Genomic DNA, 15,815 nt, shown 5'->3' on the forward strand with positions numbered 1-15,815 from the left:
AGCCGAGCGCTGCTGCGGGCGGGGGCGGCCGCGTCCCGGGCCGCGCTGTCCGAGTGCCGAGTGTCGCAGTGCCGAGCGACGCGGCGGCCATAAAATAGAGCTCGCTAGGTCAGCGCAGTAGGAGAGGACGCAGGGACAGGACTGCTGCGGGGCCGCCACAGCCCCCGCGGCCAGCGCTCCTCGCCCCCGTCACGAGCACGGTCATTCCCACCGAAGTACGAGGCAATTCACGTGTAGTATCCTGAAGTCTAAAGGCTGTTCAGGAGCTCGTGACTCACGGGCTTCTAAGCAATTAAAGCATCCATCAAGATAGGCATTTAGATGCTGTAAATGAAGTTAGAAAGGAAAATCATATTGTGGCTTCTCAGTCAGCCAAGAAGAGGAGGTGTCACGCTCCAAGTACAGAAAGATGGACCATATCTTCTCTTGGGGAGATTGATACCATGGAATAATGCAGTAGGGATTATACAGAGAAGAAAATCCTGTCCTCCAGTATTTCCAAGTCTGTATTACCTCCCTCAAGCCAGGAAACAAGGACAGTACTGCAACTAGAGTGGGAAAGGAGGGTTGGTTAGAAGTTGCAAGTGCTCTCAGGTTGGTACCTCTGACCAGTGCTGCATAATCTCTCATATGACCCACATATGGTGTTCTCATTACTATTTGCAGTTGTCATGGGGTTTTCAAATCTCCTTTCATGTCTACAGCTTTTTTTCTGCAAGTTTTTTCCTAACTTTGAGTGTCTAGCCTATGTTACTTTGCCAAGTTTTGGATGCACTGCCAGTTGGCAGCCTTGCATGTCCAGCCATCACTGGTGCATGGAGTCACCTTTCTCTGAAAGATGCAGGTAGACTAACTCTGTTCAGTTATGGCTGGCTCTGGACATATTCATTCCACTTCTGAGAGGCAGCAGGTAGGCTGCCTTTGTCTAGCATTGCCACACAGTCCTGAATCCTGTGGATCTTGCCTCTTCTTTCCCGTGTTTTAGTCCTTTTTCTTGTCTTAGCACCCAACTAAGCAATGGCAATACTGAAAAGGGAGGCAAGGCACTGACCAAGCCATCACACAAAAAAGCTAAACTATGCAGAACTTGTATAATATTGTTTACCTCAATCCAAGGAACTAAGCCTCTGGTAAGGCACTAAAGATACTAAAACTTATCTTTAATTTGGAAGTATGAAACTATATCGCTATAATGTTTCCTGAGAGAACAAGTTTCTTGACAGCCTGCTTAGGAATTTGAACAGCAACAGGAACCATGAAAATCAGCAATATCAAAGTACACTTGGCTTGAAGTATTCTTTGGCTGTTCTGGCCAAACACTAAGTTAACCTAGACAATGGTGTCAGAAATTAGTCTTAGGAAGAATGATCAACTGTTAGCTGCATCCTTCCTTCCAGCTCTCGATCAGCCATTCTCCTAATCTTTCACCAGAAACAAGCCACTCTTGAAACAAGCAAAGGCAGCTTCTCAACACTGTTAAGCAGTCTTGTCTGTCTCCCACACCTCATACACAGGGCTAGCCATTGTTCTAGAAAATGGATCTGAGATGCTGAAATCCCCAAAACAGACACAGCTTAAGCATTAGTCCTGAACAAGAGAGGAGAAATGCCAACTGCACAATAGCAGAGAGGAGGGTTCCTCCTTCCAAGCTGAGGCAGGAATGCCGAATACTTCTATTTTCTTGCCAAACAGCTCTTGGACAAAGTCAAACAGCAGTTGCTAAAATGATAGCAGGTATATTTGGAGGAATCATTGAAACTGATAAGAGAATCTCAGTGATTTATTCCTAGAGAACTGAATGTGAACAATCCTAGAACTGGGAAGGCAAGACTAAGTGAGCTGGACCAGAATCATAAAATGCCTTGTCAGAAATAAGCCTGCAAAGAATCTGTATAGGAGAGGCAGAAATTGAGAGTGGTGACAACTGAGTGATCTACAAGAAAGCAGTATGCAATGGTGGCACAGCTAGAGCTGGGATGTCTTCCTCACTTTGAATCAAATGCAGCCTCCTCAGACCTCAGTGCATCATATCTTTCTGGCTTACTTTTCATATCACCCCATCCAGGTACTTGTATTATGTTTGGTAATGTCTTGAAACTGTGCCTTGAAGAGGTGTGCAAACAGCACTACCTAGCTGGCCAGACAGCCCTGCTGGGTGAATTAAAAGTTACACCTCCCCTACTCTCATTTCTTCACCTCATGTTGTTATTGCAAAGCTCAGCATATCTGAAAATAGTTTTACATAACTGGTCTCAGCAAAAAGCTGAAGGTTTTTTTTTCAGTATCCTGTATTATTTGCACTGCCTTTTAACAGCAAAATAGCAACTGTTTTTCTGATTATTTTTCTCTGTTCAACATGTATGTTTCCATTGGCATACTTGAAAATACAGGAAGCTGATGGGCCTAATGAAGGATGGATTTGTCCAAGGGTTATCCCCATTGTATGAAACCTCAGACAATGAACTGTCAAGGAAGAGGGGCAGGCAACAGGAACCACAGAAAAGTAGAGACCAGGAGCAAGAGAAACAATGCATCAGCTTATTGCTTTCAAAACAGCAAGAACGTACACGTAAGCAGAAAGGAGCTGAGTATTTTATGTAAAACATTCTGCCAGAGCATCCCTCAGAATTTGGTCCTCCTGGTTCCCACGGGCAAATGAACAAGCCACAGCAGGCACTGATTCTATCTCAGCTTCCTACTCCCAGGCTTCAGCCATCTGCTCCCCCTTACACTCACAAATTTAGTGCACAATACAGCAGTAAAACAAGATCCTGGTATGGAGGCTATTTTCAGGCTCACTCTATGAAGTCTCCATTCTGGCAGTCAAACTATGATGAAAACAGTGATGACTTAGACTACTTTATGAACAAAGCCATGATATGCATTCAAAATCAGCTAGTAACAAGGACAGAATAGTGAATCCACTGATTTTGGCACACTAAAAGAGTTATGCTGCCCATTGCCAAGCTAAAACTATGAAGACAACTCTGATAAAAGAGCAGAGGATGGTAATAGTCCTTCTACCAAAACCCTGTACAACGAAGGAGGGTGGAAATTGAGCAAACTTACTATGACATTCTCTACATTCATCATCTGAATGTAGTGTGGGTTGGGCATTTTGTAAAGCAACAGGCAAGTGTTACATTCCACCTCAGAGTGCTAGGTTTCAACTTTTCTACCCCCATAGGCAATGGTAAAGAAGGAGTCATGTTGGTGATCTAACTTGTCAAATAATGAATGAGCTTATTTACAGACACCCAAGAACATTACTTTTCCCATTCTCAAGTTCTTCCTCTGCTGATATTCTTCTCATCTTTGCTGCATAAATCATGTCACCAGGCATTGTATTGCTGACATCCAGGTGGTACTCTGTGGAGTGGAAATTGTTCATCTGCAATTCATGCCGTTTCATCAGATCTGAAAAATGACCTAGAAATGACCTCTCTCTTTTCTTGCATGCAGTTTATAGTAAGTAGATAATGCTATTCCTAGAAGAAATCTGCAGGAAACTGCTGCAAATTTTGATACCAAAGAACCATTTGGAAGAGGTCTGCAAAATGGTCTGAAAATGGCACCTAGGAAACAGAAAGGAAAATATTATTAAATATCCTTGTAATATCAACATAAGAGACACCTTTTGACAGCAACATTGGGATTTTTGGAAAGGGAAATGTAATTTTGAAAAAAGAAGCCAAGTCCTTAGAAAAGTTGCCTGCAAGCATTCCTAGAATTCAGCTGGGCTGGCACCTCACAAAGCTCTGGAGAATTGAAAAGCATTTTGGGACACTAGGGAGCAAGCCTGTGAATTGGCTGGCACAAAGACTATATTGTGTACTTACGTAAATGTAACTGATATTTACTCATGTAATCACCATTGAACCAAATTTCTGTCAATGTGCAGATTTAAACTTAATGAATATTCAACCACAATCTCCTGAACTCACAGAAAAAATAAGGCCCAGTGGAAACAAAAAACTCCACTGAAACTGTCAGAGGACTTATGGAGGATCATTTGTGCTCTTGAAGCTTCAACGCACCAACACAGACTTTTGTGATCAATTAGCCACAGTCAAGGGAAAATGACCACAAATGATTGCTGCAATGCTGCCAGGCCACAGCTGCCCAGTGAAGTTTTCCAAACTAGGAAACAGATGAAGGAAATCTGAAGTTGAGGAGATGACAAGGATTATTTTACACTTAACTAGACTAGTGACAAGCAATTTAGAGTAACTGCGAAATGCAAGCAGGCCAATTGGGATACTCACAAGGTCAGGCTTGCAAAAAGCAATGTAAAAATAGAGGATTAAGTCCTGAGCCACCAAGTTGTTAATGATAACACTCACTGGTAAAGATACACCATCTGAATTAGGCTGAAATGGTTCTGTAGTAATAGAATAGTATGTTCTCAGTAACCATGTAAGTTAATAGTCCACTAAATTTCATTGATAATTATCCAATCGGTATTGGGAACATTATTTTGCAATTGCTTTGAGCAGTCCCCTCTAAAAATGTGGTCTAAGTGAACCAACACTGCTATAACCTTTAAAAAATTGTTTTTCCTCTGGAGCAGAAATCATAATAGCAGCTGCACAATTGTGGTGGCTTTCTTGCAAAGAAAAGATGAAAAACAGAGTGAACTGCTTCATAAGCAACTGTAGTTCACATAAGCTATCTGCAGCCATAAATTTACCAGCAGCTAATGTTGGTATATTCATCTGAAAACTGCTGCCACTCAGGAAAAACACATCTCATGTCACCCTCTATCTTCAGAGCCATTTCAGCATTCAGTCTCAAAATGCCTCTGAACATGAGTCAGAGCCATCAACTGTTACACTTCTCACAGACTTGAAATAAAAATGAATCCCTGTTCATTTCCAAGTGAATGCCTAATAGAAGAAGCCGTATCTGATAGACAAACCACAAGCTAAAACGCAAGCAAGCAGATTTGATATTAGGTGCAGAAGTGAGAAGAGAAAATTAAAACAAGATCTCAATGGATTTTTTAAAACACTTTACTACATATAACTGAGAAGCAGCAATGAGTTAAAGTTTTCTGGTCATGAACTGAGAATTACTCTGATCTGAAATGAATATATGCAGTTTGCAGTTAGTATTAAGTACTTGGTATATGACTGAAATGTAAGAGTGCCATCCATTAAAAAGCCAAGGCATTATTTAAGAAAAAAGGGATGACAAAAAGAGAAGACATTTCATGTGTCACTGAGGAGATGTATCAAAAGGCATAACTCTGCCATTCAGCACTTGAAGATCAGTATTCAATCACATAAAATGTGGCAGAATCTCTGTATGGACTACGGAGAACTAAATCACATTGTTGGAAAAAATCTGATCTGTTATCACTGTAAGCGTTACTCTGGTTTCTGAAGCACATTCAACTATACTTTTTACTTTGCATTTTAGAACATTGACAAGTGTACAAGAAATGACTGCTCTCTCAGCTGGGCAAGATCTCTATAGACATAATGCATTGTGTACATTTGCTTTTGAGCAAATTTTGTTTGAGGATGTTCTATGATACAGCTGGTATGCTATAGTATGTCACACTTTTTGAAGAGGAGCTGTAAACCGTACAAGTGGTTTAGTGTAAGAAAGAAAATTTGGCTTTACAGAACTTGACAACACTGTCTGGTCAGGAAAAAAGGATTCTTCTGTAGTATACCCTCAGCAAGTTTGCTGAAAACACCAAGCTGAGTGGTGTGAACAACACACTGGAGGGAAGGGATATCATGCACCTTCACAGACGTGAGAGGTGAGTCTATGTGAACCTCATGAAGTTCAACAAGGCTAAGTACAAGGTCCTGCACCTGGCTTAAAGCAGTCCCAAGGACAAATACAGGCTGGCAGGAGAATGGATTGAGAGCAGCCCTGCAGAGAAGGACTTTGAAGTGCTTGTGGGCTGGACATGATCCAGCAACGTGCACTTGCAGCCCAGAAAGCCAAACGTGTCCTGGGCTGCATCCAAAGCATGGTCTGTAGGTCAAGGGACATGATTCATCCCCTCTACTGTGCTCTTGTGAGACCCCACGTGGAGTATCCAGCTTTGGGTCCTGTAATATGGGAAGGAGGTGAACATCTTGGAACCAATCCAGAGAGAGCCACGAAGATGATCAGAAGGATGGAGCACCTCTCCTATGAGGAACAGCTGGGAGCTGTTCAGTTTGGAGAAGAGAAGGCTCCAGGGAGACTTTATTGTGTTCTTCCAGTACCTAAAAGGGGTCTACAAGAAGGCTAGAGAGACTTTTTACAATGGCTTTATTGGGATGAAGTTTTTTCTGTGAGGGTGGTAAGACACTGGAACAGGTGAGAAGAAGAAGCCATAGAATCTGTGGCTGCCACATTCCTGGAAGTGCTTAAGGCCAGGTTGAATAGGGCCCTGAGTAACCTGGTCTAATGGAAGGTGTCACCCACGGCAGGGGGTTGCAAATAGGTGATCTTTAGGGTACTTTCCAACACAAACCATTCTACAATTCAATTCAACTCACAGTTCATAAATTTTGCAAAAGCACCACCAGACTAAAGAAAACCATTTTGGTGTTTGAAAGTACAAATTTACACTTTTGGTGTTTAAACAGGTTCTTGTGTTACCTCTTGTTAGGCTACTAAGGTAATCATCAGACATAGATGACATTTTTAAAAGTCAAGGAAATTACTGAAACAAAAGGATGGAAAGATTGGAAGCTGAAGCTGTTTTATAGCAGAAGCTCAACTCCTTTGTAGAGAAAATACTGAGGGAGGCAGTCCCTTCACAATGGTGCCCAGTGACAGGACAAGAGCTAAACATAAGAAAACACTTCTTTATTCTGATGCTAACTGAATGTTGGTAGAGGTATCCCAGAAGGGCTGTAGTATCTCATATCCATAGAGATATTCAAATGGACATGATCCTGGCAAGGCAACCTGCTCTGGCTGACCCCACTTTGACAGGTAGGGTGGTCCAGATGATCTCAAGGAGTCCCTTTCAACTTTGACTCTGCTGTGATATGGTGCCACTCAAGAGTGGGGCCAGGAGTAGATACACCTGCAAAGAACTTTCACTGCAATTTCTGTGGGAGTAAAATTATTAGGACTGAGTGATATTAAGATACAGGGATAGTATGGCACCTATAAATATCTCTGCTGGCAGAGTTAATATTTTTTATGTCTGTTCTGTGTTTGGGGAATGGACCAACAGTGTAATATCACAACATTCTTAGGACTAAGATTTAGAATCTGTAAAATCAAGAGACAATCATACAGCATGATAGAATACTTCCCAATATAACTACCCTCTGTTTGGGGAAAGAAAGATGCAGTATAGAATACTGGCTTTAAAAGCTGTTTCTAATTCACCACGTGATCTTTTTGCACTGTCAGAAAGATGGGAAAGCTGTAACAGGGAATTTTATGAGATGGATTATACTTCAATGAAACTGCTATAGTTGCTACCCTTTGTTTGAGAAGAATGTTCAAGACAAGAAACTCCTTACATCTAAACTAGATCTTCCTGCTAAGCAAAGGCAAATGGTATCACTGAAAATACAGACACACAGAGTACTAGGGATTTTCTAGGTACTGCTCTGTGAAACACTGCATGCCTGGCAGAAATCCACAGACCAGAGAAATGGCTTGTATCTGCTGTGTTCAGGGAAACTGTACATTACTCAGTACAGGACACTATTTGAGTCTTGTTTGTTTAACCTGACTTTATCCTCAATGTTCTCCAATAAATCGCCAGGTGCAGTGTTCTTGCTTGCCACGTGGACAAACTGAAGACAATCAGGTTAGGAAAACAACAGATCAGATTGTCCTGACTTCTATTCTTGAATTGATCCTTACTGGATTGTATGATTTGAAATCCTGTTCAAATAACTTTTTTACAGAACTATGGTGCAAACACTGACTAGGGATTTAGTCTTAAGAATTTAACTCTAAATCATTATTCTACTGTAGTAAGATCAATAGAAAAACTTGGGATTTTTTTCCTAATACAAAATTGTTCGAGTCTCCAAAATGCATCTACTTCAGGATGGTATCAACATATCTAAATTACCCCTCTGTCACAGCTGAGTTTTTTCTGGATGATCTCAGACAAAGTTCACTATTTTGTAAATTTTTGTTGTAGACAGTTCCAAAAGATTTCCTCCAGTTGTGGATGACAGATTATACTGTAGTTTAGCAAAATGACCATCATTAGAAGTAAGTTCAAATTCTAGATAAAATTTTCTAAAAGCCTCAGAATCAAAAATAGTTGGATCAAGTAATAATAACTGAATTCAAGAGTTCCAGATTGCTCTTTTATTGTTAGTCCCATCTTTCTGGATCCCTAAAAAGTCCTATGCTTTACAAAACAGAGAAACCATTGAAGGAATTCTTAACAATTGATATGCAAAGTATACTGGAGTATGTTTTCTCTGTGGCTTGGCTTGTAGTGGTTTTCTGATTTTATTGTACATATTCTTGTATTATACTGTGGTTATTCATACATCTTTAATGCATATTCTCATATAGCTGGAAATCTTTTTTGAGGTGAGACCACCTCATAAGACTATTCATAAGATACTGCCTGCAGGAGCTTAATCCATCTCTGCAGCCTGTGTTGATGGCTCTATGTCTCAGGCAATGTACATTAAGAAGAAAGGTGTCCACTCTTATCCTTTTCTTCAGAGAAAACACAGCAGTGATGCAGATCAATTTGCAACATAAACTCCCTGAAGTAAGTGTTGCCTATCTGCTCAAAGGAAAATACAGAAAGCCAGATGGAACCGTCCCAGAGACACAAATTTGATATATATGCTTGCAGTTGGACCACTTTATAGCGAGCTTCCCAGCAATCAGATTATCTACACTGTTAGGAATATGAAAATATTTTAGCAATAAAGACCACTACCAAAGAGAGTGGGTTTATTTTTCATTTATTCTGGATTCCCATATACATTTGATTACTGCTTCACAACTTTTTGCTGCTCCAGGTCTAATTCCAAAAGCAAATCTCCTAATGAGAGACTCTAACTCCACCCCTCAAACAATCACTTCAAAATATTACTGCCATTTTATCTTTTCTCTTACTTATTTGCTGCATCTAGGTACTTCCCTGGCTACTGCTGCACTGAACAACAAATCTAAGCTTTGAGCTCAAAGGTGTGATATACTTCAGTCCTGATGCCTTTTATGAAATGAAGGTTTACTGAGTATCAGTCTGGATCTGATTTTAGCCCCTATAGTCATTAAAATAGCAGCAATTGTTAGTTAGTAACAAATCCTAAGGCCATGAGGAGAAGATTATGTCCAGTTTGCCAGGAAAAGCTGTCCAGCTGGCATTTTAAGGCAGCTCTAACTCCCTTTTTGTATCCTTCTATGAAAGAAAGATCACAATATTTAGTTAGGTAAGTTACATAGATTTGATAATGTGCTAAAAGTCATTACATTAATAGATGATAATACAAAATATTTAAAATGGTACAAATTCTTCACTCAAGGTAGAAAATGTTTTTTGAGTGGACAATATACCACCAACATAGCATGGTGACCAAGTTCTTTATACCATTGGTCAAATCATCTCTTCCCTTAAAACTCTAATAATCATAAAACTACCAATAAAGCCATATCAGGTTGTGAAATCTATTTCTATTTCACAGCTTACTTTCATTTTAAAAGGGTCCTCAGAAAGACTGCTATCTTATTTTTGTACTAGGAAGGAAGGAACACAGTTTTACACCTTTTTCTTTAAAAGAAGTGCTTCTAGTTCCCTAGTCTGTGGTTTCAAGGTAGGTGACTGATCACTAAGAATATTAATCAACTTTGGTGCTCTCGCAAAATTACAAGAACTATTTCATAACTGAACCTAATTTTCCTTTTTGTTCTTCATGAAGCCACAAGAATTGGTCTGTGGACTCCAAGGTGTATGTACCCTCAGCTGAAAATCGCTCCTCCACAAAAAACTGGAAGCTTAAAACCCCAGTAATTTTGCTAACAGACTCAAAAGCATTTGGTGTCTTTGTAGCTAGGTTTTCCTACTAGAAACACCAGGTTCAGATATAACATTAATGTAGAAGATATTGGCAGACCAATATTAAATTGTCAGGGTCAATATTTAATTGACAGGGTGTCCTATCAATTTCTAATAACAGCCCTTAACAAGTGAAGGACAATAGGGTGTTAATAAACTACCAAAAAATTTTGCACATTCATTATTTAATGAAAACTTTGCTATGCCATAGCATACATTTCTGATGTAACTCCACTAATCCAGATTAATTGCACCATATGAATTCAACCTGAGTGATTTCACATCACTCTAATATTCAGTTAGGACCCTTTCTGCCTTTTAATGAATATAAATTTAATCTGCTAACAACAGGAAAAGTATAACTTGGTATGTGCAGGCATCTGAAGTGAATACCTTCTCTGTCTTCCTGAGCACCGAACAATTTCTGTTCTACTGGTTTTGGCATTTCTGTCTACAGAACTCCTACAAGTTCTTCATCAACACCTTTACAGGTAAGGCTGGACAAAGCAGTGACAGTACCTTGAGCTGTTTGTAAGGCAAGGAAAGCTTCCCGACAGAGGGATCCGCCAGCCGAGCGAGGCAAACTGTCCTGTTCCACCCAGAAGAGGGCACTCTTACACCTGGCCACGCAACCGGACATGGACACCTATAGGAGGAACAGGAAAGTTAAGATGACATCTTAAAACTCGGTCAACTTGCACGACCAGTTAGTTATTTTGATGATAACGCTAATCCCAGATAAGTTGAATCATCCAGACACTGCCACAACAGGAACACAATATGACAGACAATAAGCGTGCAGGCTAAATTTATTCTTAGTCTCTGAAATGTGCTGAATGATATTCAGATAAAAAAGACAATTTCTGCATTTCTTTGTTAAAAGCTGGGATCATAGGAAGAGAGCTGTAGGTGTACCTTCCACCGAAAATGAAGGTTAAATTTAAAAATTACCTAGTATATTAATATTAATTGTTGCCTTTTTAAAAAATAAAGCACTATTATAAATGAGCATACAAACATTTAAATGCAAAGTGCATGTAATCTAATACTAACACAGCCTGTGAAGTTAATCCTTATATGGATACCTCGTGAAATAAACAAAATAAGAATTAAAAATGCTACAGGTTCAACCCCTGTTTCTAAAGGGATAGAAGTGAATAGACACATCTCTTGAGATAGCTTTCCTTTCCAATAAGTAATCCTCCAGCAACAAAGAGAGAAGATCAAGCCTGACATTTTTGATTTTTCTAAACTAAAGAAACCAAGATGAGGAGGTGGTAGGTTTGTTATACCAGACATAAAACAGCAAAAGAGAAATAGAATGTTGTATACTGCGAAGATAAACTTTCAAAAATCTCATTTTCCTCTAATCACAGGGGGCAATCTCAAGAATTCCAAATCTTCTCTGAGTAATTCTACTAGAAACATGTCCTACTGATATGAAAAGAATAAAATTAGGAAAATATGGAAATGAGAAAAAGATCACCAAGAATCTTAACTTGAAGAACGGAAGGTAAATCATACTTAGTGCTGCCATAAGCATCTTGCAGTCCCCAGGCAGTGCACTGGGGCTGGGGACATCCATAGCCTGAGAGAGAAGAACTGTGCACATGGGGCTACATTGGATGTACAGCGAGTGAGTCCAGCGTGCACAAACTTTGCATGAGCCATAGCCACTTTTCCATGAAAATGTGAGGAACTGTTTCCTATATATAGGTTGCATAATAGACAGTCCTTCCCACATTACATGGGAAATGACATACTGTCAGTTATCCTAGCACTGGCTAATGAATATTGTTAGTCTTTCCATTTTGAGAGCTTGGGCTGAGGCCATACAACTACTGACCCTATCAACTTTCCTCCTGCAATAACCTTACATAGTTTGAACTTCAACCATATCTCCTGCTCCCACTTCCAAAAGTCTTTCAAAACAATATGCCAAGCATAACAAACAATGCATAGATACTCAGAATTTTATCTCCCACTCTATTAGGTGTGATCAACACCAATGGGCAAAAGCATAAACCAATCTGCAGCCGGTTTGTAAAAGCTGCTGTTGAAAGAGTTGTTCAGTACAAGACTAAAATGATGATAGGATCAAAGAACAATCTCCTGATCATATATGCTACACATTTTTTAATCCAAAAAATGAGCTAAGTTCAATGGACTACAGTTGTACATTTTGTGTATGGATTTTTCTAAGGACAAAAGACCAATGAGAATTTGATTCAGGGCTTTATTATCAATGTACCATAAAAAATATTAGGGAGTCAGACATGGAAGTCACTGAAAACATACAAAGAGGCTATATTCTCAATTTTTGTCTAAGCAGCATCTTTTTTTAAAAGCAAAAATAAAACAACACACAAACCAAAAAAACCCAACAAACACAACAAAACCTAAAAACATTTATTCAAAATATGTGGTCCTCTTCTACCCTAAAATCCTGTAGAATCTTCTGTAAAATAGTAAACTATAAAAAATTATAAAACAGTATAGAAGATATAAAATGATACTCCTAGCATGCTAATTACATAAGGTACTGATCTTTATGTAGATTTTGATCCTGGCAAAACTTACCACTACTCTGTTCTACCAGCCAAATAGCCTTCCTTTATCTGTCTTTCAGCAAGGAGAAAATTAACACAGTATATGGTGCATATGAAACAGTTGTGAGGTAAGTGAAAAATGCCTCTTTAAGGACAAGGAAAAGGAATGGGGTATACGAAGGGAAAGAGATACAGTAATTCATATTAATCTCCCTTTTGCAGTAACAGACTCTGACATTTGTAATCCAAAAGAGCACATGAAAATGAACCTAGGTACAAACCAGACAAAATCATTGCCCTTTACCATGGCATAACATACTGGATGTCTACCACCTATAACATAAAAGCATACTCATAGGAACACAAAGGATTTTAACACTTGATAAAGGTCATGTTTTCCACTCCCTTCAGAGCAAAATCTGGATATTGGAAGCTTAGCTTCTATCTGTGAGCTGTCTGAAAAGACATGAAGGATTTAACCAGGAGATTTTATCCACTACCTTTATTATTTTTGTCTATAGTAGTCATAGTTGCTCAGCACACTATAAACCTAACTTCCATCTAAGAGGCAAAAAAGAGTTATCATTTCTTTATTGATGAGAACTGAGGGCAAAGAAAAGCCATGGCCTACCTCCTCAAAAGGAATTTAAGATGTATCAGTGGAACTCAGATGTCTAAATTATTCTGAAAATGAAGGTCCAAGATCACACTATTAAGTCATTAAAAAGAAGTCAGGCCTACTGCAAAATGGTCATTTTCATAAAGGTATTGAAAACCTCAGCTGAAAAATTAGATTGTATAATACATTTTAAAATTGTCATCTGAAAAAAAAATTGATGAACAGAAACACATGTGCAACATTTTTGCAGAAAAATGAACTTTTTTCAGTTAAACTACAGGGGAAGAGTAAACAGATTAAAAGGACTTTATGCATCTGTATATAGTTGAGAGATTTTTTTGTTGTTTGTTTTTTGTTGTTGTTAGGTTTTTTTTTGTTTGGGCCTATGCTTATTTTACAGTGTATATAATAGTCAAAATGCTGTGTATACTAATGGGCAATAATGAACAGCACTTGTAAATAACAACTTTACCAGAAGTCAGCATTTGCTGAGATAAATGTCTGTGTTGTATGCTGTCCTGCACTGCACCGTTAAAAGGGGGCCCTATAAAATGCTTCTGTAAACCTTAATGTCTTGAAGGCCTCTAGTTCCTGAATGAACAACTGTTCAAAATCCAATATCATGTTGTCTGAAAATCTATGCTCCTGGATAGAACCTTATTTTATACATCTCAGATTAGAAGTTATCGTTACTGTTACCCTATTACAGATTTCAGAACAGAAGCAGCATCCGTGGGTTTGCTTCTGCAATAAAATGTCCATAGGACAGGGCTGACCTTTGCCTTTTATTCTACTTTTAAAACACTGTAGCAGAATCTGTAAAAACAAGCAGTTCCTTTCACTGTCCCCATTAAGTAACCTGTTTCTAGGCCTGCAAGTTCCCCTGGTCCGGTGTGAGGAGTCTCCACGGCGAGGGGGGAAGAGGAAGAGGAGCAGGTCTGGGAGAGAGGAATAACATTTTTCCCTGCCGAGCAAAACAGCGAAAAATTAGATGAGAACCGCTGTTATGGGCCCGGGTGAGCAGATTCTCAAGTTGTGTGAGAGCCCCCTGGTTCTTTTTGCTCGGGGCTTCACCACAGATAGAGCAGCTGCTCCTTGAGCCAGCTGTTTCCCCAGCGACACCTCAGACATTTCTTCTGCCAAAGCGGACCTGGCCCAGCTCTGCCAAGGGCGCTCCCTCAGCCGCTCGCCGGCCTGGCGCCTCAGGGCTCACCCCGCCGCCGGCGCAGGGCCGGGCGGGAGCCATGACGGTACAACGGCCCCACTGCGCCCGGGGCTGGCCCGCGGCGGGGCTCTGCCCGAGGCGGTGCCTCCTCACGCTTTCGCCGCGGGCCTGCCCGGCCCGTGACAGGGCGAGCGGCTCGGGCAGGTGTCTCCCGGGACGGGCGGGTGGGCGGCCAGCCGGGTGAGCCCTGCGCCTCCACAGGTGGGCAGCGCACCCTTCCTTCGGGGTCACGGGGAAGAGACGGCCTAGAACGCACACGCCGCAGCCGTGTCCAGCCACAGCCCCCCGGCCCCGCCGCCGTCCCGCTGCCGCTCCGGCCGCTCTCCCGCGGCCCCTCCTGAGGAGCGGCAGCAGCCCTTGCGCGCATGCTCGGCGCGGGCGCCATTTTGGTAGGGCCGGGAGTTCTCCAGCGGAGCGGCGGCGGAGCTCGCTGGGCCCGGCGCGGAGGGGGCGAGGGGTGCCCGCTGCGGAGATGGCCAACATCGCGGTGCAGAGGATCAAGCGGGAGTTCAAGGAGGTGCTGAAGAGCGAAGAGGTCAGAGCCTCTCCCCCCTCCCTCTGCGCGCCGCCGCCACCCTCCCCCGTGTGAGCGTGGGCAGCAGGGGACGGTGCGGGCGCCCCGCCGGCCTTCGCGGGGACCCCGCACCCCCCTCGGCCCCACCTCCCCGTGCTGGAGGTGGGCCCGTCCCACGGCAGCTGGGAGGGGAATGGCGATTCCCGGGGAGACGGGGCCCGCCGGCCGTTGGGAGGAGGAGGAGGGGGCCGCGGGCAGCGCGGCGGCAGGGCCCGAAGCGGCTGGGCGGGCCGGCCCCCGGCGAGGGCTGCCGGCGCTCGGTGCTCGGGAGCGCCGCCAGGCCGGAGGCCACGGGGCGGGGCGGGTGCGGCCGGGCCGGCCTCCGCGGGGCCCCGGCACGCGCCCTCCCGCCTCCGCCCGCGCGGCAGCGGCAGGGCCGGGGGATGGATGAGGCGCCCTGGGGAGGGCGAGGTGGGGGTGCGTGACCCCACACATCCCCTTCAGCTGACCCCTTTGGCTCGCCGGTGCCAGAGGCTGCAGGGTACGGGTTTAATGTTTGGGGGTTTTGAGCGGTTGCTATTAAACCCGTTTAGCTTTCCTGTATTCAGAACTTCCTTTATCCCACTGCAGGCTTACTCAGCTTCAGATGGATGCTTTTAAAGCCTCACTCATTTCAGTCATGTTACCTCGTTTCCTGATCAGTATGTTCAGAGGTATGTGGTGGTCAGTAAGAGAGGCTGACTACTTTCAGGGCAGCAGTAAAGAAGTTCTGATCAGTTTCGGGGAATATTTAGCAGTGCTTGCTGGGTTGCATCCGTACAGCTTTAGCTGTGTCTATGTCTCAGCTGGTGGACGTCAGCCAGATAGGTTTTAATGGTTGTGTCGTCATTGTCCTACTTGGG

General features: G+C 42.3%; 2 protein-coding genes across 2 annotated transcripts in view; one reads left to right on the forward strand and one right to left on the reverse strand.

Annotated features, from left to right (window-relative positions):
* Positions 1-1,509: 1,509 nt before the first annotated feature.
* LOC306802324 (uncharacterized protein) lies at positions 1,510-15,408 on the reverse strand (the record flags this gene model as incomplete). Its single annotated transcript, XM_079306338.1, has 4 exons — positions 1,510-3,575; positions 10,526-10,652; positions 12,912-13,011; positions 14,388-15,408. The coding sequence occupies 4 exons, from the start codon at positions 15,406-15,408 to the stop codon at positions 3,489-3,491; spliced, it is 1,335 nt and encodes a 444-aa protein (XP_079162464.1). The 3' UTR covers positions 1,510-3,488.
* The window catches only part of UBE2K (ubiquitin conjugating enzyme E2 K), a 45,737-nt gene continuing 44,379 nt past the window's right edge, over positions 14,458-15,815 (forward strand). Inside the window, exon 1 of the mRNA XM_079305748.1 lies at positions 14,458-14,934. Coding sequence (XP_079161874.1) covers positions 14,872-14,934 — 63 coding nt within the window. The 5' untranslated portion in view covers positions 14,458-14,871. The remainder of the gene's footprint in view (positions 14,935-15,815) is intronic.

This window comes from Erithacus rubecula (assembly GCF_903797595.1).
Source record: "Erithacus rubecula genome assembly, chromosome: 5".
NCBI lineage: Eukaryota > Metazoa > Chordata > Aves > Passeriformes > Muscicapidae > Erithacus > Erithacus rubecula.